Source organism: Drosophila tropicalis, unplaced genomic scaffold (genome assembly GCF_018151085.1).
Source record: "Drosophila tropicalis isolate 14030-0801.00 unplaced genomic scaffold, ASM1815108v1 contig_979, whole genome shotgun sequence".
NCBI classification, from domain to species: domain Eukaryota; kingdom Metazoa; phylum Arthropoda; class Insecta; order Diptera; family Drosophilidae; genus Drosophila; species Drosophila tropicalis.
The window spans coordinates 1,974,747-1,999,667 of NW_027173482.1; the positions used below are offsets into that span (position 1 = coordinate 1,974,747).

The 24,921-nt window shown below is 35.8% G+C and overlaps 1 protein-coding gene across 17 annotated transcripts in view; it reads left to right on the forward strand.

Moving 5' to 3' along the window:
* LOC137586311 (transcriptional regulator ATRX homolog) overlaps positions 1-24,921 on the forward strand; it is a 600,012-nt gene that overhangs the window by 70,549 nt on the left and 504,542 nt on the right. For 15 of the 17 annotated variants that reach the window (XM_068302327.1, XM_068302328.1, XM_068302329.1 and 12 more), the window contains exon 2: positions 22,413-23,629. The exons of the other annotated variants lie outside the window; for them this stretch is intronic. In XM_068302327.1, coding sequence (XP_068158428.1) covers positions 22,464-23,629 — 1,166 coding nt within the window. In that variant the 5' untranslated portion in view covers positions 22,413-22,463. The remainder of the gene's footprint in view (positions 1-22,412; positions 23,630-24,921) is intronic. 17 annotated transcript variants of the gene reach the window in all.

Below are 24,921 nucleotides of genomic sequence, written 5' to 3' on the forward strand. Positions count from 1 at the left end.
GAGCCATACTAAATCATTGCAAGCTCCAACAAATGTAGGCGTCAATATGGAATCGTCAGATGCTGTCATAATGTTGCATATGGCAAGGAAATTAGACAGTCTTTCGCACTATATGAGAAGGCGATTGGGAAACCAAGAAACGAAAATCGCAGTATGTAAAAACTAAATCCAAGGAAGACATGCGCATCAGCATCAGGGACAAACAGTAGCTTGCGTGCTTTCTGCGAAAAGGCAAAGCACAAACTCTTTCAATGTGAAAAGTTTACAATAAAATCCGCAGCAGAGCGCCTTAGTTGGGTGCAGAGACACAAATTGTATGTTAATTGCTTCGAGCAGGAACACATGGCTAAAAATTACACTTGGAGGGGATGCTTCAAAAGCATAAAAGACATAACACAATGTTAGTATTGCCACACATAATAGGTGACCAACCCACAGAACAAATAACACAGAAAGTCACATCAGGAAAAATTGATATGCTGTTTGCAGCTGATAATCTCTATACTATACTGCTACCAGAAAGGAGACGGGGCAATCGAAACCTTTTTTAAAAAATTCACAGTTGGAATGGATTGTTGCTGGCAGAATTATATGTCAACGTCAGCTTTAATCACATGTATGGTAGGCAGCTAGACACACTAGAGCTAATGAAAGGGTACAGGAGTCCGGAGTAGGAGTATTGTGAAAAATTCTTCCTTGAAAACCTACACACGTCGGCTGATAATCGACTGATTGTTAGGCTTCTCTTTGCTGAAGAGGCTTCATCCCTTGGAGAATCTCGTGAAATAGCCACAAGAAGATTTATGTCGTTAGAGTGGCAAACGAGCCCTGACATAAAAAAAGAGTATGTGAAATCACTGTCAGAATATGAACAGCTTCTACATATGAAGCCCAAGAACCATTACTTTATACCGCATCACTGTGTACTAAAGCGAGAAAGTACCGCCACCAAGTTAAGCGTTGTATTTTATGCATCATGCAAAACGTCATCTGTAAAATCACTGCACGTTATTTTATATCCTAGACCAGTTGTACAGAGTCAACTCTGGTCAATTCGACTGCGGTTCAGGACACACAAATATATGTTCACTGCGGATATTCAAAAAATATATCGTCAAGTTTAGATAAACCGTGCCGATTAGATGATTGTGTGGAGAGTTTTATCGTTTGACAACGGTGACGTATGGGACTAGGTCAGCCGCATATTAAGCGATAAAGTGTCTGTTATACTTGGCACTGAAAAACATGGAAAATTGTCTTCTGGAGCATTGGCATTAAAAAATGACTTTTATGTTGATGATTGTCTCACAGGAGACATTAATCGCCGTGGAAATCATATGGGCACCCGATCTAGGCCTGTTCGAACCGGTAGTGGTAAGAGCGAAAATTTTTCTTCAACATGTTGCTACTGAACGAATTGACCTATAAAAATAGCCAAATTTCGGTCAGATTGTTGTGCGTTAAGTCGAGAGTAGCTCCGCTTAAAAAGCAGACGCTGTCCCGGCTGGAACTTTGTGTAGCTGTACTTGAAGCTGAACTCACGGCGTAGCCTGCACCAAGTACCGACCTCAGTTCTTTAAACAAGTATTGGGAGACTTACCTGAACACCGTGTATCTCAGAACAGACCCTTTCTCAACGCCGGAGTAGACTATTGTGAATCATTCTGGATCCACCAGAAGATTCGAGGAAAAAGTCCTGACAAAGCTTACATTGCAGATTTTGTATCCTTTGCAACGAAGGCAGTTCACCTGGAGTTAGTAGGAGACCTGTTCACCACCTCATTTGTGGGGCCGCTTGAGCCCAACCTGATGCAGAGCCAGTACCTACAGATGGACCTTAGTTTTAACTTTAGTTTGAAAGTCCATCTGTGGGTACTCTTGAGACCATTGTAACCAGAGGCACCTACAAGCGAGGTATCCATAAATTGGCTCCCGTGGTTAGAGAGACGGGGACAAAACGTAAAATCGAGGCAGATGAAATTCAACACAACTTGATTTAACCCCAAACTAGGCATATACTACGAAAAGATTAAGTGAAGACTACTTATTGACCTTGCTACAAAATCAGACATCTGTAATTCACTCAACGATAAACATCATTAAGCGAGACGAAGCCACAATTGAAAATCAGACGAAGCTAATGAACGGCAGATGAACGACATAACCAAAGTTTGTCCTGGACTTTGGTAAAGGCATTTCAATGGTGTCACGCTAGTTAGCGGGTAGTTGGGTAGTTACCCAGATGACAGTTATTGCAGAAAATTTGCAGCGAACTTAAACCGAAATTTCCAGAGTATTTACCGATGCCCATCATAGCAGGATAAGCCCGTTACTACTATCACCAGGCCAGCTTCGGGGACGTATAAACCAACTTAAGAGACACCATCCATTTGGTTTGGAGTTGCCAGTTCCAGACGAGTTGCCAGTAACGACGTCTTGCAATTATATGTCCTAATGAAGGCAGAAGGCACAATCGCGAACAATCATGTGATATTTAATGTGTTAAAAAAAAACAATCAATACATTGGAACAATACCATCAGCTCAACAACGAGAAATATATTTGTTTTCATAAACAAACGACGTTTACGGCTAATAGTAACTGTGAGTTCCAACTATTCCAAAAAAAAAAAATCATCAACTTGTCAGATACAACACACATACAGATATTTTGTGTGGTACGAAATGTATCATAAAAATGGATTTTTGCCAAAACTAAACCAGTTGAACTCGCGGAATTTAGCATCACAACTAAAAACACGATCTTCATTCCTTGAATTCAAAATATGAACTGAATTTATTTACAAAAGTGTTGTGTATATAAATGAAGTCTAAGAATCTAGGAGACGACAATTGTTCTTTCGGGGGTTGAAAATTGTTTATATTTCTTGCTCAGCGTTGGCTACTTGATACCGCGCCGCTGTTACAATCTTAAGTGTTTTCCACAAAGTGTGAATGCATGTTTTGTTTGGAATAAAGCAATAATTTTCAAATGACTCTACGGCTTATTTTTGTTTCGTTTTGTATTTTTTTTTGTTCAATCTGATTTGGTGAGGCCATTTCGGATGACACGATGTTTATTCTTAAACACGCAGTGATCTGTGACGATAAATACAAGGTGTCACTATCAAAAAGACTGGATTGTTAACTCTAGACCCAACGTGTACATCCAGAAGTTCTGCCATCCGAATTACAGGTCACCATATAGCTACGACAGACATATTAATGGATTGGAATTCACAATCAATTATCTCTACGTACGAAGACCGATGGTAATCGCTGTCAGTGGGATTATTGAAATTGAGTCAGTTTTTAGACACATCGTTAATGGATTGAACCTGAACAGTCGCTATAAGTCGCTGAATAAGCTGAAAGTTAAATATGACATTTACGAAAAAATCGCCAGTCCCAATGTTAAGAACGAAGCAGCAAGTAGACATTGTGTGTGAAGAAAACCGACTAAAACAGATGTGGTCAAGCAGACGATCGACGAATGGCTAAAGGAGGATACAATACGACGTTCATTATCTAACTTCGCCAGTCGTATAGTGATCGTGAAAAAAAGGATGGCAGAAATCGAGTGTACATTGACTACCGGCAGTTAAACAAGATGGTATTAAAAGATTGTTTCCCTGTGCCTATCGACGAAGAATGCAAAAGTTTTCATCATCATGGATTTTGAAAATGGATTCATTCACGTTCCAGTGTAGAAAATCAGCAAGAAATTTACCGCATTCATAACGAAAGAGGGCCTTTTTGAGTTTAACCACGCGCCCTTTGGCTTTTACTACTCTCCAGACGATTTTATTCGTTTTGTTAATTACGTATTTCAAAACCTCATTCTTGATAACGTTCTCGATCTTTACATGGACAATATCATAATACATGCCGAAACAGTCAACGAATGTCTCACGAAATTGCGAAAATTCCTGGATGTAGCAGCTGAGTACGGGATGAAAATAAAATAAAGGAAGTGTCGATTTCTGCAGACTGAAATTAAATTTTTGGGTCATCAAATTGGAAACGGAAACATAAAACCGGGAGCAGAAAAGAACAAAGCCGTTAGAATGTTCCCAATGCCAAAAAAAACACCAAGGCTGTTCAGGCTTTTCTCGGATTAACTCGGATTATAAGAAACTACTCATTGATCGCTAAGCCGCTATATTTCTAGCTTGCAAAAAATTTCGGCAGTATATTCTTGGAATTAATTTTAAGCTTGTAACCGATTGCGATGCATTCAAACAAACATTAAGTAGGAAAGAGGTTCCTTGGGAGGTTGCATAATGGGTTCTATACTTGCAGAACTTTGATTTTGAGGCAGAGCACACACTAGAAGAGCTTCTGAAACACGTGGAGCAAGCCGTACGACAACTTTAAACTTAAAGGAGGTTTGGTGTACAAGGTGGTACAAGGAACACATTTGCTCGCTATAACAAAATCCCTAGAAAGAGAAATAATGACAAAAGCTCACAACGCAGGACACTTTGCAGTGCAGAAAACTATGCACGCAATCCAACAAAGTTTTTGGATACCACATATGAAGGGCAAAGTGCTGCAGATAATAAACAATTGTATTACATGCATTATCTACAACAAGAAACTTGGCAAAAAAGAAGGCTTTCTTTATCAAATCGACAAAGGATCTGAACCGCTGCACACTTTACAAGTGGATCACCTTGGACCTGTGGATGCAACATCAAAGCTGTATAAATACATATTTGCAATGGTCTACAGTTTCAGCAAATTTGTATGGATGTACCCCACAAAAACCATTAATGCCGACGAGGTCATCAAAAAGCTACGGGAATGGTCAGATATATTGGGACATCCAGCTCGCATTATAAGTGATCGTGGATCAGCGCTTACATCGTCCAGTTTTGAGGAGTATACGAAGCAGAATGGAATTGAACATGTCTGGAGCACCATTGAAATGACAAGAGGAAATGAGCAAACTGAACGTGTCAACCGATCGATTCTTAACATCATATCATCAGAGATGGTATAAGTTCGTACCGAGAGTTCAAAAAGCCATTTATTTTTCTGTCCATAAGTCCACAAAGCGGTCTCCATTTGATCGGATGCTCGGCGTGAAAATGAGGAGCGGAACCGGAAGCGATAACTTACAGTTGCTCGCTAATGAAATTTTTGATACTTTTGACTCGAAAAGGCAAGAGATGCGTGACAAAGCATGAGAAAATATACGGATGGCTCAAAAACGTTATAAAAAACAGTTTGATAAAAACCGAAAGAACGAGGTCGGATACAATGTTGAAGATTTGGTGGCCATTCGAGGAAATCAAGTTGTAGCAGGCCAAAAGTGGGCAAGCGAGTTTTTAGGACCGTACGAGATAGTGTAATAGAAACGTGCAGGACGCTATAATGTTAGAAAAGCAGCAACAGACACCGAGGGACTAAAATATACGACCACTAGCAATGACAACATGAAATTGTGGAGTTTCGTAGCAGAAAACGAGGATGCATGGTCATCAGAGGCTGAGGACTAATCAGGAAGGTCAAACGTGAGATGAGATAAGGTAGTGGCAGCGTGGTGGCAACTTCCTTATGAAGAGAGAGTCAAAGTTCAGAAGTATTAGCAATCAGCAGTCGTAAGCAGCGATATGAAGTGAAGCCGATAAACTAGCAGAACACAGAACCCGAGATTTAAGTTGCTTATTGTCATCATTATTTGCGCGTCCACGATTTATAATACTATTAATAAACTTTCAATAATATATAACATTGGGAGACTCAACCCATTGAGGACTCCATCCTACATGTATAATAATGGAATATCCATTATTTGTTGTTTTCAGCAGAGATGAATATCATGGATCTCACTTGCAATAAAAAAGGTGTCTCGTTATTTACTCTCAACGTACAATGTTTAAAAATCATTACATTGATTTAGATGACACAGGCTAACGCTCAGGAATGTCATATAACACAATTTAAATGCATCGTTCAAATCAAACGTGATACTGTTCGTGCAGGAGGTGTAGCAATATATCAAAGCCTCAATGATACATAAAACATTGTAACGCCAAATATTGATGTGGTGAACAAAATTCAGGACGTCCATTTTTGACGTACAACAGTGGCGGATCTTTGTGCAGCTGTGTAATGCAAAACGGCATCATAGTGGTCATTGCAGTCACCTACGTTTTACCAAATCAAAATATTTTAGATATTCAACTATTCATTCAGAGTGTACAATAGCAGGCTCTTAACTTCAAACATATAAGAACAATATGCATGAACTTCCTCTAATTTAAGTAGGTGATTATTAGAGAGCTGCTCGGCTTCACTCAATACATATAAAGAAATGAATGGACTCGAATTGAATTGAATTGAGTGAGTGCTTGCTAATACTAGAGTGAATGTGTGTGAGTGTGAATGTATATTGCTTCTCATAACTCACAGCATCCAACGAAAAAAGTTCGAATGAATGAAGTATAAAACCGAATGAAAAATTTGGCTAACACAATTCGAATTCGAATTCATTCGAGTTATAGCTTACAAATTTTGTACAGTCATTCCGTTTGTGTCGTTGAAAAGATTTTGACCCATTGGCTTGGTGGAATTTGCATGCAAATTTTTTTCCTCGGCTTTATAAGACAAGTTGCAAAATATTCTGTATTCCAGCGAGCAGCGCAGCTTCGGAACGAACATTTTCCAACGCTAGAAATTTGATTTCAGAAAAGCGTTGTCTTATTTCTAGTAACTCAGAAAATATAAATAAAATTATATTCTTGCATTCCAATATAAAATAGAAATAAATGTAATAAAATATATGCAAAAAAAAAATAACAGTTTACATTTCATTGGTTTTTGTCTCTTTCTCTCTTTCTTTTCTATTATACAAATAAATGAAATGAAAAACTACTTGGCAACTCGAATCCATTCGAAACCAACTCACTTTTCTTTACCTGTCACAATTCATTCAATACTCTTATGTGTTTTAGCTTTGTGTGTATGAGTCCTGTGCTAGAGCACTCACTCACTCATACTTTTTCGGCCTCGCACTCGAACTCACTCAACTCATTTTGAGCATTGTCAATTCGAATAAGGTTTTTTGACTACTCATGCAGCTCTCTAGTGATTATATTTACTTTTTTGATAAAAAATCAGAGCCAATGAAACTGTTTCTTTTTGAAGAATTAATTTTAAAAATCAATAACGATCCGGCAGCATCAACTACAAAATTTAATACCATTAGTGATGCAGTTTTTTCGATATGTTTGGACAAAATAGAATCTGAGACATTCGTGTCTTACTTTAGTTACCATAAGCCTTTTGTAACAATGATTGTAATGAATGATTAGATTTATGTACCTACAATAAATAAAATGGAATTCGCTATATATCACCATCTCCTCATTACTGACCTCTGTCTGACATAAACAGTACACATGCGTAAGAAACATCGTTCCTGTTATATGCAACAGTAAATCAATCAGTAAATACTCTCATCATTTGCTAAATGTGTGCTTTAGCTCATCTTATTAGGTTTGACAACTTTAACTTCACATTTCGATTGACTGTGTTTTCAAACAAAACATATAATTTCTTTGGTCTATTAAAAAAAATCTCTAATCGATTTTTAAAAAGGTTAAATTAAAGGCTATATTGAATCTGCCCTAAAACATAATGAAATAGCAAAATAGATTGGTCGAAGTCAAAACATGGTAACCAATTTTCTTCGTAATGAAGCCGATTAATGGAAAAAATGAAAGAACGAACACAGAACTCTTTCCTTACCTATGGTGTTCAAAGTGGGAAAAACGTTTTAAAGGGTTTCTTTAAAGTCTAATATTTGCGAAACTGCTTACATACGAAAAAAGGAAGTTATTAATCAGAGTCACTGTTTTCCAGCGATTGTTCCTATGGGAGCTATAAGATATAGTAGTCCGATCCGATGGCACACTCATTAACAAATACATAAAACTAGCAAAAGTTAAATTTGAAAGCAATCGCGTAGAAAATAACGAAGTCACTGTTTCGACCAATCGTTGCTTTGGGAGCTACATATATGATATAGTCACCCGATCTTTATCAAATGGCAGAGTCGTTTATAAGTGTAATAAATTTACTAATATTAAATTTTATGACCATAGCTCTGAAAATAACGAAGTTATTGAGAAAAGTCACTGTTTGTGACTGAATAGGGATTCCGGAGGAGAAGAATAACCCAATCTTCATTCGTTGAATTCAAAATATGAACTGTTTATTCTTAAACAGTGACTTTGCCGTTTGCTTCGAAGCTAAATTATATAGTGGTCCGATCCGGCTGAGTCCGAGATATGCAACCTGTGCAGTACAATCCTAAATGCCAAATTTTTTACGGTCTAGGAGGAGTTTGTGCTGATCCAGACAAACGGAATAGGGTAATTGGAAACAAAATAAACTATTATTTAACACTAACTAAACGAAGTGAGTAAGTCGACTCGCCGACTAGGGTATACCATACACCAGGTGAAACAAATCAAATTTCCAAAACAAAATGTATGTCTATTAAATTGCTGCATGCCGCATACCATATGTTATCTCGCTCATTCTACGAACACACGCACTCTAGCGCCACCACTAGCCAACGGCCAATTCTGCCCTTATGGATCGGGTAATAAAATACATTCATACGCATATTTTGCATGTTTCTAGTCCGATTTCAAAATTTGGTAGTTTAGTAGAAATGTATAAGATTAATTGGTCTGCAGAATTTGGCTGCGATAGTCAAAAAAATGCAGCATGAAATCGACTTATTATAAATTTTGGAGGCGGAAATGGGCGTGGCAAAATATTAAATTATACAAATCCTGCGCGCATGCTAAAAAAACTACATTTTAAATTTGGTGACTTTAGCTTTGTTAGTTTTCGTGAAAATCAGTTTTATTTCATTTGTCAACATTTTTAAACTGTCCAAATTTTTAAATAACCAGAGGGCCGGGGCTAACTTCGACCGCGTCAAAGTTTGTATACCCTTGCAACTTTTTTGGTAACTCTATCCTTACCTATTAGCCGTCAATGTGGAAGAACGTTTTATCTAAAAAGGCTTCAGTTTGAGAAAGAAAGGCCTACAATCATAGGAAATAACGAAGATATTGATCAAAGTCACTGTTTTCCACCGATCGTTCCTATGAAAGCTATATGATATAGTCACCCGATCTTTATCAAATTCGGCACAGTCATTAACATATATATTAAATTAAGAAATGTTTAATTTAAAAGCAATCGCGTTAAAAGTAACGAAGTTATTTACAAAAGTCACTGTTTTCGACCAATCGTTCCTATGGGAGCTATATGATATAGTTACCTGATCTTGATCAAATTTGGCATAGTCGCTTATAGGCGTAGTAAACTCTCTAATATTAAGTTTCACGACAATAGCTCAGAAAATAACGAAGGTATTGAGAAAGTCACTGTTCGTGACTTGGCCGTTTGTATGGGAGCTATATGATATAATCACCCGATCTTGATCAAATTTGGCATAGTCGCTTATAGGCGTAGTAAACTCTCTAATATTAAGTTTCACGATAATAGCATAGAAAATAACGAAGTTATTGAGAAAAGTCACTGTTCGTGACTTTGGGGTTTGTATGGGAGCTATATGATATAGTGGTCCGATCCGGCTCAATCCGAGATATACAACGCCTGCAGTATATACAAGCCTACGTGCAAAATTTCAGCTCTGTAGCTCTTACGGTCTAGGAGGAGTTTGCGTTGATCCAGACGGACGGACGGACGGACGGACGGACATGGCTAGTTGAACTCGTCTCGTCGTGCTGATCAAGAATATATATACTTTGTATGGTCGGAGATGCTTCGTTCTATGCGTTGCACACTTCTGACCAAAATTAATATACCCTTTTTGCAAGGGTATAATTAGCTAGTTTTTAGTAATAAGCTAGCTTACATACCAAATTTAATGTCGGTAGCTGTCATAGTTTTTAAAAAAATCAGTTTTATGTATATTTCGGGGTGGAAGGGGGCGTGGCAAAAAGTTTGAACAATTTGTTTCTGCGCGCTAACTAAACGAGTATATAAACCAAATTTGATGTCTTTAACTGTTATAGTTTTTAAGAAAAGCTGTTTTATGTAAATTCCGGGGACGTAAGAAAGCGTGGCCAAAATCCCAATTAACTCTATACATTTACATACTACACGAGTATACATACCAAATTTGGTGGCTCTAACTCTTATAGCCTCCGAGATCTGCTGGTTCATATAAATTCATTTTCTTTGATTTATCTCACATATAAAATTTTAATCTGTTTCCGAAAGTCGTGTGAGTGATTTATATTTACACTAAATTATCATTATCATATGTGGTAGTTTTTGCGACCTTTGTGTTGTTATATAAAATTTGATCAGGCTTTAGGTCATTTTTTTTTTCCAAATAAAAAATGAAACATTGTTTTTAAGTTTATTTTTATTTATTTTCCGATATATTTCGGTTGCGCAGCGGCAACCGTCTTCAGGGCAACTACAATAAAATACAAGAACATTTAACAATTATGTGACATTTAACAAAATTTTTTGTAACATACATTATTTAACACGTCAGCACCGTTTGACGTGGAGTTACGAACTAATTCTTGTCAAGTAAATGTCTGTATATGTGAGCGCAGTTGTCAGTATCAGTCTTAAAGTTAAGTCGTGTGGCGCTCGGTGTATTGATGATATGTAGCATCTCCATGGTGAACCTTTTGTTGTAGTGCCGCTCTTCATCTAATATTGTCGTCTCTTCGAAATTCGGTGCATGGCCACTAGTTGCACAGTGTGTCATTAGTGCTGTTTTTGGTGTGTCTGTGTAATGCCTCATTTTATAGTCCGATTTGTGTTGGGAAATCCTAGTTTTTAATTTTGATTTTGTCGTCCCTATGTATATCTTATTGCACGGTATGTTTCCTTGTCCATTGCATGGGATTTTGTATATCACATTGCTTCTATTAGTCATCTCTATCTTGAATTTTGTTTTGTTGAATACATGTTTGAGGGTATTGTCCGGTTTATGTGCTATTTTTATTCCATCTTTGTTATAACAAAGATGTGATAGTCTTTCCGATAATTTGGGTACATAAGACAACGATTTTCCGGATAACGTAATCAGGACATTATTTAAAAAACATAAATCCACCATTGACAAAACTAAGAATTAAAAAACATATATATCTATCACTTTTTGAGGTTATTTTTTAGTTTGTCATATGAGCTTAATATGACTTACAATTAGATATCGACTTCTTTTTCATGCTTTTGACCCAAATCATCCTCATTTGTTGTAGACATATTGTTAATGCTCAGAACGACAAGACTAGTTCACATAGCCGTGTCCGTTTGTACGTCCGTCCGTGTGAATCAACACAAACTTCTGTTAGACCGTTAGAGCAACAGAGTTTAAATTTTTGCATTAAGGCTTGTATACCCTGCACGGGTTGTATATCACGGATTCAGCAGGATTAGACTACTATATCATATAGCTCCTAAACAAACGGCAAGATCTCAAACAGTGACTTTTCTCAATAACTTCTTTCTTTTTAATTTTTAGTTGTCATAAATATATTGTATTTATATCTGCTAAATTTAAAAAAATTCAAATATTTTCATTATATATGTAGCTGTCATATAAACCAATTATAAAATAACATGCGCCGGATTGCTTCAGCCTAAGCTTGAGGTCTGTTCTTTCGCGAACATTAGACTTTTTATATAAAACCCTTTTTGTCTTTGACGGCTATAAAGTAGGGAAGATTAACAAAACAAAACATGAAAATATTTTTCATTCATAAATTTTTTTTCTTAGAATAATATTTGTAAAATTTATTTAAAACGAAAAATATGTATGTTTTGCCGGCTCGAGGTCAAATTTTCTTGGGTGAATAAAACAAAATAATAATAATAGTTTGTTGTTCTTTTCCGATAGATTTCGACCACTCATTTAATTGTGATTAACTTTAACATAACATAATTTAACAACAAGAAACACCTACTTATTTTTACACGTCCGCACACTGTGACGTGGAGCTACACACTGACTTGTCCCTAATAAATGCCTGTATAAATGCGCGCAGATGTCTGTATCTACCTTATAATTAAGTCTTATATTTGTCGGTGTATTTATTATGTGCAGCATCTCCAAAGTGTAAAGTTTGTTGTAATGTTGTTCTTGGTCTATTATGTTTACTTTTTTGTATATTGGAGTGTTGACGAAGTTTATAGTCAGATCTATGTTGTGATAGTCTAGTTTTTAGCCTCGATTTGGTTGTCCCTATATACATTTTATCACAGCTTTCTTCATTTGTTACGTTACTCTTGTCCATTCTATCAATCTTGCTTTTTGTCCTGTTGAAAATACTCCGTAACGTGTTGTTGAGTTTTTTGTGCTATCTGTTTATTTATTTATTTGTACAATGTTAGCTTATAGATAAATCTATAGCTACAGGGGGGGACAGCCATAGCTGCTAAGGCCTTCGGCTGGTACATGTTTAGATATTCATTCTTTTAATACAATTCATTTAATTTTCTTAGTCTAGAATATATTATTTTGTATGCTAGCTTATCTTATAAGAGGTTCATAATATTGGTTAGATTGAGGTATTTTATAATTTCTTTTAGATTTTCAGGGGTTGGGTTGGATAGGAGTGCGATAAGGTTTTGGTTTGGGATATGGTTTCGAAAGCTTTGAAACACCGTGCATGTGTTCAAGATATGTTCTATATTGATAATAGAATTTGTGTTGCAGAATTTACAGTGGTTGGGATTATTTTGAAGGAATCGGTGTTCGTGTGTTAGTCTCGTATGTCCTAGTCGTAGCCTTATAAGTTTTATTTGGGTTTTTCTAGGTATTTGGCAAATTTCTAGTTTTTTAAGATAGTCATCAACATTGTATTTGTTATGTCTGTTTATCTCTTGATACCAGCATGATGTCTGTTGAATTAGTAGTGAATTTAGATTGGAGAAGTGGTTTTTAATGTATCTGTTTATGTCTGTTTTGTTATAATTGGGATGCGTAATGAGGGGTGATATAGTCGCCGTTTTTGCTGCTTCGTCAGCAAATTCGTTGCCCTTTATACCAACATGGCTAGGGACCCATAGGAGCATGATTTTAGGCTGTTGTTTGATTAGTGTTTTTCGAATTATGTCTGGGTAATATGTGTTGTTGTTAATATTTTGAATAGCTTCAATTGCTGACAACGAGTCAGAACAGATGCATACTTTGCCTTTTATCTTGGTGGCAATTATGGTTGCTTCGAATATGGCAATGATTTCTGCCGAAAATACCGATGAGTATAGTGGCAGAATCCCCAATTTAAGAGTCTCGTTTTCTGTCGTTATTGAATACCCTGTTATACAGTTTTTCAGAGAACCGTCGGTGTATATAAATGTGTGATCGTTAAGCTTAAGCTTAATTTCTGCAAATTGTTTAGTGTAAATTTCATTGCTCGTGTGCCCTTTCTTAAAAACGTTCAAGTATAGGTCTATTGTATTCGTGTTAATGAACCACGGAGGGTCTGACTTGGGAGTTTTTCCTATTGGGGTTGGTGTAATACCCAAATTGAAGCAAGAATTTATGCATTTTTGTAAGGTGGAATCTCTGTACCCCTTCCTATTATTTTTATTTATTTTATTTATTATTTCTTTAAGTGGGGTGTCGTACGAATTAAGGATTGGGTTAATCACTTTGGTCAATAGCTGTTGCGTTCTGTTTTCAATAGTTGGGATGTTTGCTTCAAAATATAGATTATTAATTGGCGTCGAGCGGAAAGCGCCCAGAGCGACTCGCAATGCTGTGTTTAGTGCGGTCTTTATTAGCTTGATTGTTGTCTTGGGGCCCGACCATAGATCGGGAGGCCATAATCTATTTTTGAGAGGCATATGCTTTTAACTATTTATACTAATGTGTATGTGTGGCAGTTAAATTTTGGGCTCGAGAGACATTTTAGAATATTAAGGGATTTATTTAACGACTTTTGCAAATTTTTTATGTGGGAGTGCCATTTGTACTTGGCACTAAAGGAGAGTCCTAGCAATTTTAGTTCCTTGACGTTTTCTATGGTGTCTGATTGGGACGACACTTGAGGGTGGCAATTCTGTTTTCTACAAATAGTAGGTGTTTACATTTTGTGAGAGACAGCGATGCGCCCGAAGTTTGGCACCAATTGTCAATGTTTTCAAATAGACTGTCTAGTTTTATTGTACTTTGTTTTTCTTTATTGAGATCAACTAATATATTGTAGTCGTCTGCGTATGCAGTGAAGTTAATATTTTTGTGCCTTGCTATTAACTCAGAGAGACTATTAAACGCTGTTAGAAACAGTATAACCGATAGTGGTGATCCTTGTGGAATACCGTTCCGAAGAGGCTTGCAATTTGAGTAATTTTTATTGACGCACACTCTGATTTGCCTATTGGCCATGAAGTTTTTAATGAATTTTATTATTGTAGAAGGTGAGCCCCAGTAACTGTTCCAACTGTTAAAGTCTCCTGTATAAAAGGTTGGAGTGCTTGTATTCGGGAATGCTGTTTCAACGTCTACCAAAGAAAATTTTTGATTAGGGGGGTATATAGGCGGCAACAATATAAAACTTTTTTGCTGAGTGAATTTCGACTGTGATGGCATCAAATGATTGGCCGACGGAAATCAGTTTGTGTTGAATTGACTTATGCACTAATATAGCCACGCCGCCCTTTGCTGTGGAGCAGGTAGTGTGGTGCATTGAAAAATTAGTTGGAGTTGGAACTTGACTCAAGTTAGTTAGGTGGGTTTCTTGTAAAGAAATTATCTTCGGCTTGAACCGATTTATGAGGATTAAGAGCTCGTTGTAATTGTTTGAAAACCCATTGAGGTTCCATTGCAAAATTGTTAGTGTCATGTTAAGTTTATAGAGTGATTAGATGTCGATGTAGTGCTAGTTTAGATTTAGATCTTAAATTTTGTTGTTAGATTTTATGAAAGTTTTCAAAGAATATGGAGACGGGTTAGTGTTCTTAGACTTAGTCATGCTTCTTGTTATGATACGTTTCGACCTATTAGATATATTATGTGGGAGTATGCTAGGGTTTTTAGACTTGCTGCTTGTACTTGGTTGGTCGTCTAGGGTGTCGGTTGACATGTCTTCGGGTTCCGATTCGTACTGAACTGCTTTTCGCTTAGTGCTTTCTGGGATTGTTGGGTGGCGCTTCTGGGTTGTGTTGTATTGACTTCTTGTTGCGGTTGATTTTTATTGTTGTACAGGTGGGATTTTGCTACTGAAGAGTAGAGCGACCCATCATGTGGGTGTCGTTTTTTGTAAATCGACCATGCTGTTCTGTTGTCAACTTTTTCGTGCGCTTTTATGGCCTGCACTTCGAGGTGGGTGAGGAAGACTGGGCATTTTTTATCTCTGGGCTGATGATTATAAGTCGGTAACTTATTGATTCGGCAATTAATGCAACTTGGCTCTTTGTCGCATATCTCTTCTGTTAGAATATCAATATGTTCGTCTTGGCTACAATTGTTGCAGGTAGTTTTGTTGTTGCATTTTGCGGCGGTATGGCCCATTCGTAAGCATTTGTTGCATCGCAGTGGCTGGGGAATGTATGTGCGTACCTTAACTTTTTCATATCCAATGTAAAGATGCTCTGGTAAATTGTGGAGGTAAATTGTAATTGGTAAATTGTAAATGTAATAATTACAATGCCAGTTTCAGTAAGTACTCCATATTTTTTTGAAAGAATTTTTTTTATTTCTTGGACTTTTTGATCTTTTAAGTTCTCTAGGATGGTGTCTTCGTCTATACCTCTTAGCTCGTTAGAGTAGATTACGCCTTTAGTAACGTTTAAGGCTTTGTGCTCCTCTACTTTTATTGGGATGTCGTTTGGCATAACATTGAGCTTCAGTAGTTTGCTTGTTTGTGTTGGGTTTTTGGTTTGGACTAAAAGGTTACCATCACGAGTTTTTTTGCATAGTTCAACTTCTCCTCCACAGGTATAATCAATTGTCTTTTTTATTATGAAGGGAGAAATGTTTGTCATGTTTCCTTTGTCAGTTCGCGAAATGGTAAGAAATTTGCCATTACCAGACGGCGGATGTTTTCTCCAAATGTCCGGTGGCTCAGTCATATTGCTGGTTTTGCTGTAAAGCTGCACCGTTCTTGTTGATTCTTACACGTAAACAGTTATGTGTGTCCAAAAATAGATAATGTTGTTTGTTGTTGTTGTATTTTTTTCTGAGTTTGCTTTGTGCTTTGAGTGTTTATTGTCACCGAAAGTATGACCTACCGCAATGAGAGTCACAATTCAACTGTGTGCTATCTGTATTTGTTCTGTGTCATAGCAATCGGAGTTTGCCAATCTTTCCGACAGTTGTGGGACATATGTGACAGACATAAAGCGTTTTGTCGAAACCTCTTTATTGGTTTTCTTATTGTTAGATTTTAGTAAAGTCCTTATGGTGTGGTTTGGAAAGTCATTATCCTTTAAAATTCGTCGTATTTCTTCCCTCGTTTCTTCGTGAAAAATTGGGTCCGATATGTTGAGCATCCGTTGTATACAACCTCTTGCTGTATTCATTATCATCGACTTCGGATGTTTGGAGTTGAAGTTGATGATTCGTCCTGATGATGTTGGTTTTTTGCACCATTTTAATTTTACCTCGTTTCCTCGTCTGTGTATTGATGCCTCTAGATATGTCAATTTGTCTTCTTTAATTATGGCAAAAAGGTCATCTACATATTTCGTCATAACTCTAGGTGGTCGCTGTAGTGTTTTCATCATTTTGTCTAAGAGTTCTTCCATAATTATATCGGCTATTATTGGTGATGCTGGTGAGCCCATAGGCATTCCTTTTATTTGTGTGTATATGTTGTCCTTGTATTTAAAATATCTGTTCTCTTGTATACAAAAACGTACTATTTCCATGAATGTTGATTTTGGAATGTTAGTGTGCGCTTTTATTTTTATCCACTTGTCCCTAATATTGCCAAGTGCCAATTCTATCGGAATACTTGGAAAAAGTGAGACTACGTCAAATGATATCAATCTTTCATCGTCGCAAATAAATGTGTCATTGATCCTTGTTTTAGATTCTGAGGCGTTCTTTACGTTTTATGTTGAGTCTGCCGCTATATTTTTTAATATGTTGACTATGTATTTGCATAGTCCGTATGATGAAGAACCAAGATTGGTCTCAATGGTGTACCTTCTTAATGAATTTTAGGTAATCCATATATTCTTGGTGGAATTTATGTGTTTGTTATAAGCTTATTTCGTTCGGTCCGTGAAATAAGTTCTTGTTTGTATAATTTCTCCACCAATTCGTTGTTTCTGGTCTGTAGTCTAGTGGTTGGGTTCTTCCTTAAAGTTCTATATGTATTTAAATCGTTAAGTATATTCATTTTTTTGTCATACTCAGACTTATCCATTGCAACTGTCTTATTCCCTTTATCAGAAGTTAAAATTAATATGTCATCATTCTGTCTAAGAAATTTCCTTGTTTGTTCCACTGCGTCAAATATTGCACGATCAGCTGCGTCTTCTTTGTTATATGTTTTGTGGTCTTTTATTAATAAAGAGAATTTTGTGCGTGCTTCCTCTTGTTTCTCTTTGTCTTTTAGAGTCTGTACTAGCTCCTCTCCGTCTGCTATATATTTAAAGAGAGGCAATTTTCTCTTCTCCACAGGGATTGCGAACTAAGGGCCTTTCGCCAGTAACGCTTTTACGTCGGTCGGAAATTCTATATTCGTCTTATTTACAAACCAATCGTTTGTGTTGTTGTTGTTCTTGTTCAAGAGAACGCTGTTCCGTTGTCTTCGTAGTCTCTCATGTTTGGATTCGTGAAGTCTCTTCAAAGTTGTTGATAATTTTTCGGCTATCGTGCTCTCACTCTTCATGAATGTTTTAAAATCATTTTCGTCCTGCTGTTCTTGCAACTTTTTTGTTGCTTTTTCCTTCTCTTTGTTTTGTCTGGTTAGTATGTTATGTTTATGTTTTATTAACAAGCTTAATATCTTTGTGTTAAAATTATGAGTATGTCTTTCTAATATTTTGTTAATGTCCGAATATGTGTCAGTATCTTGTATCAGTATTGCTAATAGATTTTGGGACTAATTTTGATTTCCTACATTTTAAGAGAAATTTTATGCTAGACTTAAGTTTTACTGATTTTTTTGTTGTTGATTGATACTTGTTAATCACCGTCTTATATTTGTTATAGTTGGACTTAATTTCTGCATAAGCCATGGTGTTGGAATATGCTTTCGGTTTGAGGTCAAATTTTCTTGGGTGAATAAAACAAAATAATAATAGTTTGTTGTTCTTTTCCGATATATTTCGACCACTCATCGGTGGTCGTCTTCAGGGCAACTATAAAAACATTTAATTGTGATCAACTTTAAAATAACATAATTTAACAACAAAAAACACCTACTTATTTTTACACGTCCGCACACTGTGACGTGGAGCTACACACTGACTTGTCCCTAATAAATGCCTGTATAAATGCGCGCAGTTGTCTGTATCTACCTTATAATTAAGTCTTATATTTGTCGGTGTATTTATTATGTGCAGCATCTCCAAAGTGTAAAGTTTGTTGTAATGTTGTTCTTGGTCTATTATGTTTACTTTTTTGTATATTGGAGTGTTGACGAAGTTTATAGTCAGATCTATGTTGTGATAGTCTAGTTTTTAGCCTCGATTTGGTTGTCCCTATATACATTTTATCACAGCTTTCTTCATTTCTCCCGTTGCACGGTATTTTATATACTACGTTACTCTTGTCCATTGTATCAATCTAGCTTTTTGTCCTGTTGAAAATACTCCGTAACGTGTTGTTGGGTTTATGTGCTATCTGTATTTGTTCTGTGTCATAGCAATCGGAGTTTGCCAATCTTTCCGACAGTTGTGGGACATATGTGACAGACATAAAGCGTTTTGTCGAAACCTGTTTATTTGTTTTCTTATTGTTAGATTTTAGTAAAGTCCTTATGGTGTGGTTTGGAAAGTCATTATCCTTTAAAATTCGTCGTATATCTTCCCTCCTTTCTTCGTGAAAAATTGGGTCCGATATGTAAAGTCCTCATGGTGTGGTTTGGAAAGTCATTATCCTTTAAAATTCGTCGTATTTCTTCCCTCGTTTCTTTGTGAAAAATTGGGTCCGCTATGTTGAGCATCCGTTGTATAAAACCTCTTGCTGTATTCATTATCATCGACTTCGGATGTTTGGAGTTGAAGTTGATGATTCGTCCTGATGATGTTGGTTTTTTGTACCATTTTAATTTTAGCTCGTTTCCTCGTCTGTGTATTGATGCCTCTAGATATGTCAATTTGTTGTCATTTTCCAACTCTATTGTAAACTTTATGTTTCTGTCAAATGAATTTACAACGGATGCTCAACATATCGGACCCAATTTTTCACAAAGAAACGAGGTAAGAAATACGACGAATTTTAAAGGATAATGACTTTCCAAACCACACCATAAGGACTTTACTAAAATCTAACAATAAGAAAACCAATAAAGAGGTTTCGACAAAACGCTTTATGTCTGTCACATATGTCCCACAACTGTCGGAAAGATTGGCAAACTCCGATTGCTATGACACAGAACAAATACAGATAGCACATAAACCCAACAACACGTTACGGAGTATTTTCAACAGGACAAAAAGCTAGATTGATACAATGGACAAGAGTAACGTAGTATATAAAATACCGTGCAACGGGAGAAATGAAGAAAGCTGTGATAAAATGTATATAGGGACAACCAAATCGAGGCTAAAAACTAGACTATCACAACATAGATCTGACTATAAACTTCGTCAACACTCCAATATACAAAAAACGGCACTTATGGCCCACTGTGCTGCCAGTGGACATTCCCCGAATTTTGACGAAGTGAACATAATAGACCAAGAACAACATTACAACAAACGTTACACTTTGGAGATCCTGCACATAATAAATACACCGACAAATATAAGACTTAATTATAAGGTAGATACAGACAACTGCGCGCATTTATACAGGCATTTATTAGGGACAAGTCAGTGTGTAGCTCCACGTCACAGTGTGCGGACGTGTAAAAATAAGTAGGTGTTTCTTGTTGATAAATTATGTTATGTTAAAGTTAATCACAATTAAATGTTTTTATAGTTGCCCTGAAGACGACCACCGATGAGTGGTCGAAATATATCGCAAAAGAGCAACAAACTATTATTATTTTGTTTTATGGACCCAAGAAAATTTGACCTCGAGCCGGCAAAACATACATCTAACAATAAAAGTTCGCAAAAAATCAACAATTAACGAAAAATATATTTAGAAACAAGGCAAGTTAGAAACAAGTTCTTTATGGTTTGTGTTCACTTCCTTCACCAAGATCAAAGTAATCCGATTCGTCCGTGATGAACTCCATTCTGTGGCGTTCATCTTCCTGTACTTTTTCACTTTGAATTTTATTTTCTTCGAATTGCAATTGCAATATTTTGTTTGGCTCACCAACATATTTCGGCTAGTATAGTCTGTAATCTGAAGCTCGTTTTCCTTGATAGCAATTTTGTGGGTCTTGTTCTTCTTGATAATACCACATCATTGCTACTCAAAATTACATTTTGTTTGTTTTTTATGCATCCGGGTAACTAGCCCGACGTAACAAGCTCTGCAAACATTTTACAACTTGTACTTTAAACTGAAAGCATCTGTTCTTAATACTGATTTTTAAGATAGTAATTGAGTTTACTGTATATTTTGTACTTTAGTGTATGACGCTACCTAACCGGTGTCAATTGCAATCGTTCATATACTTTGCACAATATTCCAATAGAATCAATACGGAGAATTTTTTTATCTTTCTAAGTTTATAATTCAAATGTTTCGGTCGAATGCCGCTCGTAAATGAATATATGTATGTACTCAAATAAGTAAAAATTTTGTTCTTATTGGAAATATGTCTAAATTAATTTTCAAAATTAATTTTATAATTATTATTCTCAAAAAATAGTTATAAATTGAAAAAAAAATTTCGAAAACTAAAAAAAACTATTGTAATTTTTTTAAAAATTGTTTAAACTTCAACAATTTTTCTAGACCATTTATTCAATATTTCTGGCATTATTTACCAACTGTTAACAGCTGATTTTACAGCTGTCATAGGCAGACTTGTTGCAAAGTGCAGCGAGAAAAATAATATACATATCTAATTTCTGCAACTGTTGTAACTTAAAACGATATATATAGTTACAAATACACAATTTTGCATATTTCAAGATTTCTCTCTCTCTCTCTCTCTCTCTCTCTCTCTCTCTCTCTCTCTCTCTCTCTCTCTCTCTCTCTCGGTGGCCCTGTATATATGTACATATGTCTTGTAAGCTCTTTTTATAAGTCCTTTCAGCAACGTTTCAACTAAAGTTAACCTAAAGATAATATATTCCATGTATTTATTTAAATTCATACATGTAAAACTCAACCGTCAGAGTGGTCTTCAATGAAAAAAATGGTACAATGAAATATTCAGGTTTGTTTTTTATTTTCGTACATAAAATAAATACATATATTCTTATGTACGAAAGTTCGATGCCGTCGAAAATGTAATACAAGTCGATCTTTGACAAATTAAAAATATTTAACAAACATTCAGGCCAGGTAGTGCGGAAATTTTCGGCCCGGTGCAAAATTTATTTAAATTTTGTTTCTTTCGTTTTCATTGTTTATATTTTTGCTGTGAATGGCACATGTTGTCAGTAAATCATATTCGCAAAATATTGATAAAAAGGCCAATTGAACCGTCTTTATTTGTCAACTCAAGGCCGCGTATAAGTTGCTTTCCAAATTGTTTTAAATATTCACGTAGCTGTCTTGGTTTTCACCAAGACACTACCGTAAAAATGCTGCTCTTGCTATTATGGTCATTTGTACCTATATATTCGGGCAATCTCTGTTTAGATTGGATAGCATGTTATAAAATTACGAACCCTTTACCGCCAACTTTTTAACCTTGGTTTGGTCGATCATTTGTTATTCCATTCATTTCTGTGGCATCGTCTCTCTTAATTATACATTATTTGTTGAGTCAATTACAAATATTTGTATTCGAGCAGCTTTAATCAATAGTCTTTGTACGACTGGATCAGTTCCATTTACCTCCGTTATGACGAACATGCCTGGGTTAGGGTCGAATTGGCTTATGTTGGTCGATAGTAATATAACATCATTAGACAAATGATCATGGCAAGCGGCAGACTGACCGACATGCGTATTATTAGCTATGATTTCGAAGATTCTTAAATATTTTAGAACCAATATGAATGCAAAAAAAAAAAAATGTTGATCATTTTCAATTATTAAAATTTTCAGATGATCATTAGACTTAATTGAAAAAATTTGTTTATCATATCATTTCATTTATAGCAACAAATTTTCGTTTTTCTTTTGTCTAATTTCAGAAATTAAATTTTGGATTTGGTTGCTACTATGCAATATTAAAGAAAGTCGATATGGATGAAAAGAAAAAGCATATTTTGGAAAATTTAAATAAAAAACAGTTTCTTCATCTACAAAATTATGCTGATGTTAATGTGCTTAAAATAGACAAACCATGTGATTCAGAAATAGTCACACAAAAAGTTTTATCGGAAATGCCAGTTAATGCGGACATATTAAATGTTGAAGTGCAGCCTTTAGTCCACTTAGATAATGATGGTGCGGAATTCGTAAATTATTCTTTATCTGAAGATGAAATGGGAGGAGAATTAAGTCAAGCGAAAATAAAGTGCTTTAAAAACGAAGGAAGTATTTCTAATGCACTACGGGACCATAACTATACGTCGCAGGAAATGGGGTCGTCTCACCAGGATTTGGACACCATCAAAAATATGTTATTAAATCAAATTTTTGTAAATGGTTTAGGCCATGAAAGCATTCCGAAAACTGTGTCTTGTTTTATTGACAGCACCCTTGCTAAAATACAAATGCTTCGGTTTGAATCCCGGTGTGAAAATGTAAAAGACTCACAGAAAAGCTCTGAGGCTACTATAGCTCAAGATGTATCAGAAAACTGCTCTGAACCACTAGAAGTTGATCTTAATGATGTATATTTTGAAAGTCTGTACAAAAATCTTGTAAAAAACAACACTCTAGACACACTTTTAGCTCAAACTATTAGTTTTGCCAGAGAATTGTTTAACGATTGTAAGATAACCACAATACAATCGGAATATGCGTTTAACTTGTTTATACTTGGTAAAATACAAAAACTTCGCAATATATTAACAATCGATTGTAAAAATGTTGGGACGCAAACGTCTACATTAAGAAACCGATTTTTAAATAAGCGGTGTCAAGAAAATTATGATGCAAAAATAAAACTTTTAAGGAAAACCTCTAGTTCTTCAACTTTGGACAGTAATATCAATGACACACACACAGAAATAAATTTGTCTGCGTCATCCATATGTAATAGTGATTTGGGACTATCTAAAATTACTAGTATAAAGCACTACAAAAATCATACAACTTTTCAAAAGCAAGGCTTAAATGATGAAATTGACCTTTCAAAGTATATAAAGATAGACTTGAATTGTAGGAAATTTAAAGAAGATTCGTGGATTCACCTTAACGAACACATCACTTCGGATGATGATACAGATAAGGAAATCGAAAGGTTTGTAACTTATATTAATTGTATTTGTTGATGGTATTGCTTCAGGAAATCAAAAATCAAATCTAAAAAAACCTAGTTTAATATGGCACCGGTATTGGCAATATGATCCAAAAATTTATATTCTGGGCAGTTCTACCGCTGGGTCTTCCTTCTGAATTAAATTTTTTTTTTTTTGTAAAAGAATATTGTTCTAACAGTGAAATGGTATTTTTAAGTCTCCAAAATGTATGAAACGGGCATAAGAAATTTTTCCGACCGTATAAAGTATATATATTCTTGATCAGCATCAACAGCTGAGACGATGTAGCCCTGTTCGTCCGTCCGTCCGTATCATTACCTAAATCTCAGAGACCATTTGAGATAGACCCACCAAATTCAGTATGTAGACTCATGCAGTTTCTACAATGATCGAATTTATTTCAAATGTTTGCAACGCCCATTTCCGGCCCCGCAAATTAGATTAAACCGATTTTCTCAAAGACTAGTAGCTAGAGACATCGAATTTCAGTCTGAAAGGCGGGATTGGCCGTTGTCTAGTGCAGGCGCTAGAGTGCTTGTGTGTTTGTTGTGTGAGCGAGATAGCCTTTGCTTTTGCATATGGTATGTACAAACTTGCAACAAGGTGTTACAATTTGAGCTGTTTTTGTTTAATGATATGGGTATGTATATACATACTACATCTCCCTTTAAAAAAAAAGATTTTTGTTATTAGTATATTTTTTTTATACCCTTGCAAAAAGGGTATTTTCTAATTTTGGTCAAAAAAATTCAACGCATAGAAGTAAGTAAATATATTCTTGAACAGCACGACGAGACGAGTTCATATGAAACACGAATATGTCTGTCGGTCTGGATTAAGGTAACCTCCTCCTAGACCAGGGCCCGGCACAAATAGACCACTAAAAAAATTTATATAACAGGCAGAAGGAAGTATTACGTCTCCATAAAGTATATATATTCTAGATCAGGATCAACAGCCGAGTCCATCGTCCGTCCATCAGTCCGTATGAACGCCTAGATACCGGAGATTTTAAGAGCTAGAGTCACCAAATTTGGTACTTAGACCTCTGTAATACCTACGGTGTTCAAGTCTATTTTAAATTTTTGCCTCGTTCCGCATATTAGATAAAAACGAAATTAGATGAAACCGATTCTCTCGGAACATGTACTGGCTTAGTGCACGCGCAGATTTTCGCCCATTTTATTTAGTTATTTAGAAAATATAGGTCAAGTAGTTTTTCAATGGTTTTTTTATAAAACATCATTTCCCGAAATTCCAATCACATCGGATA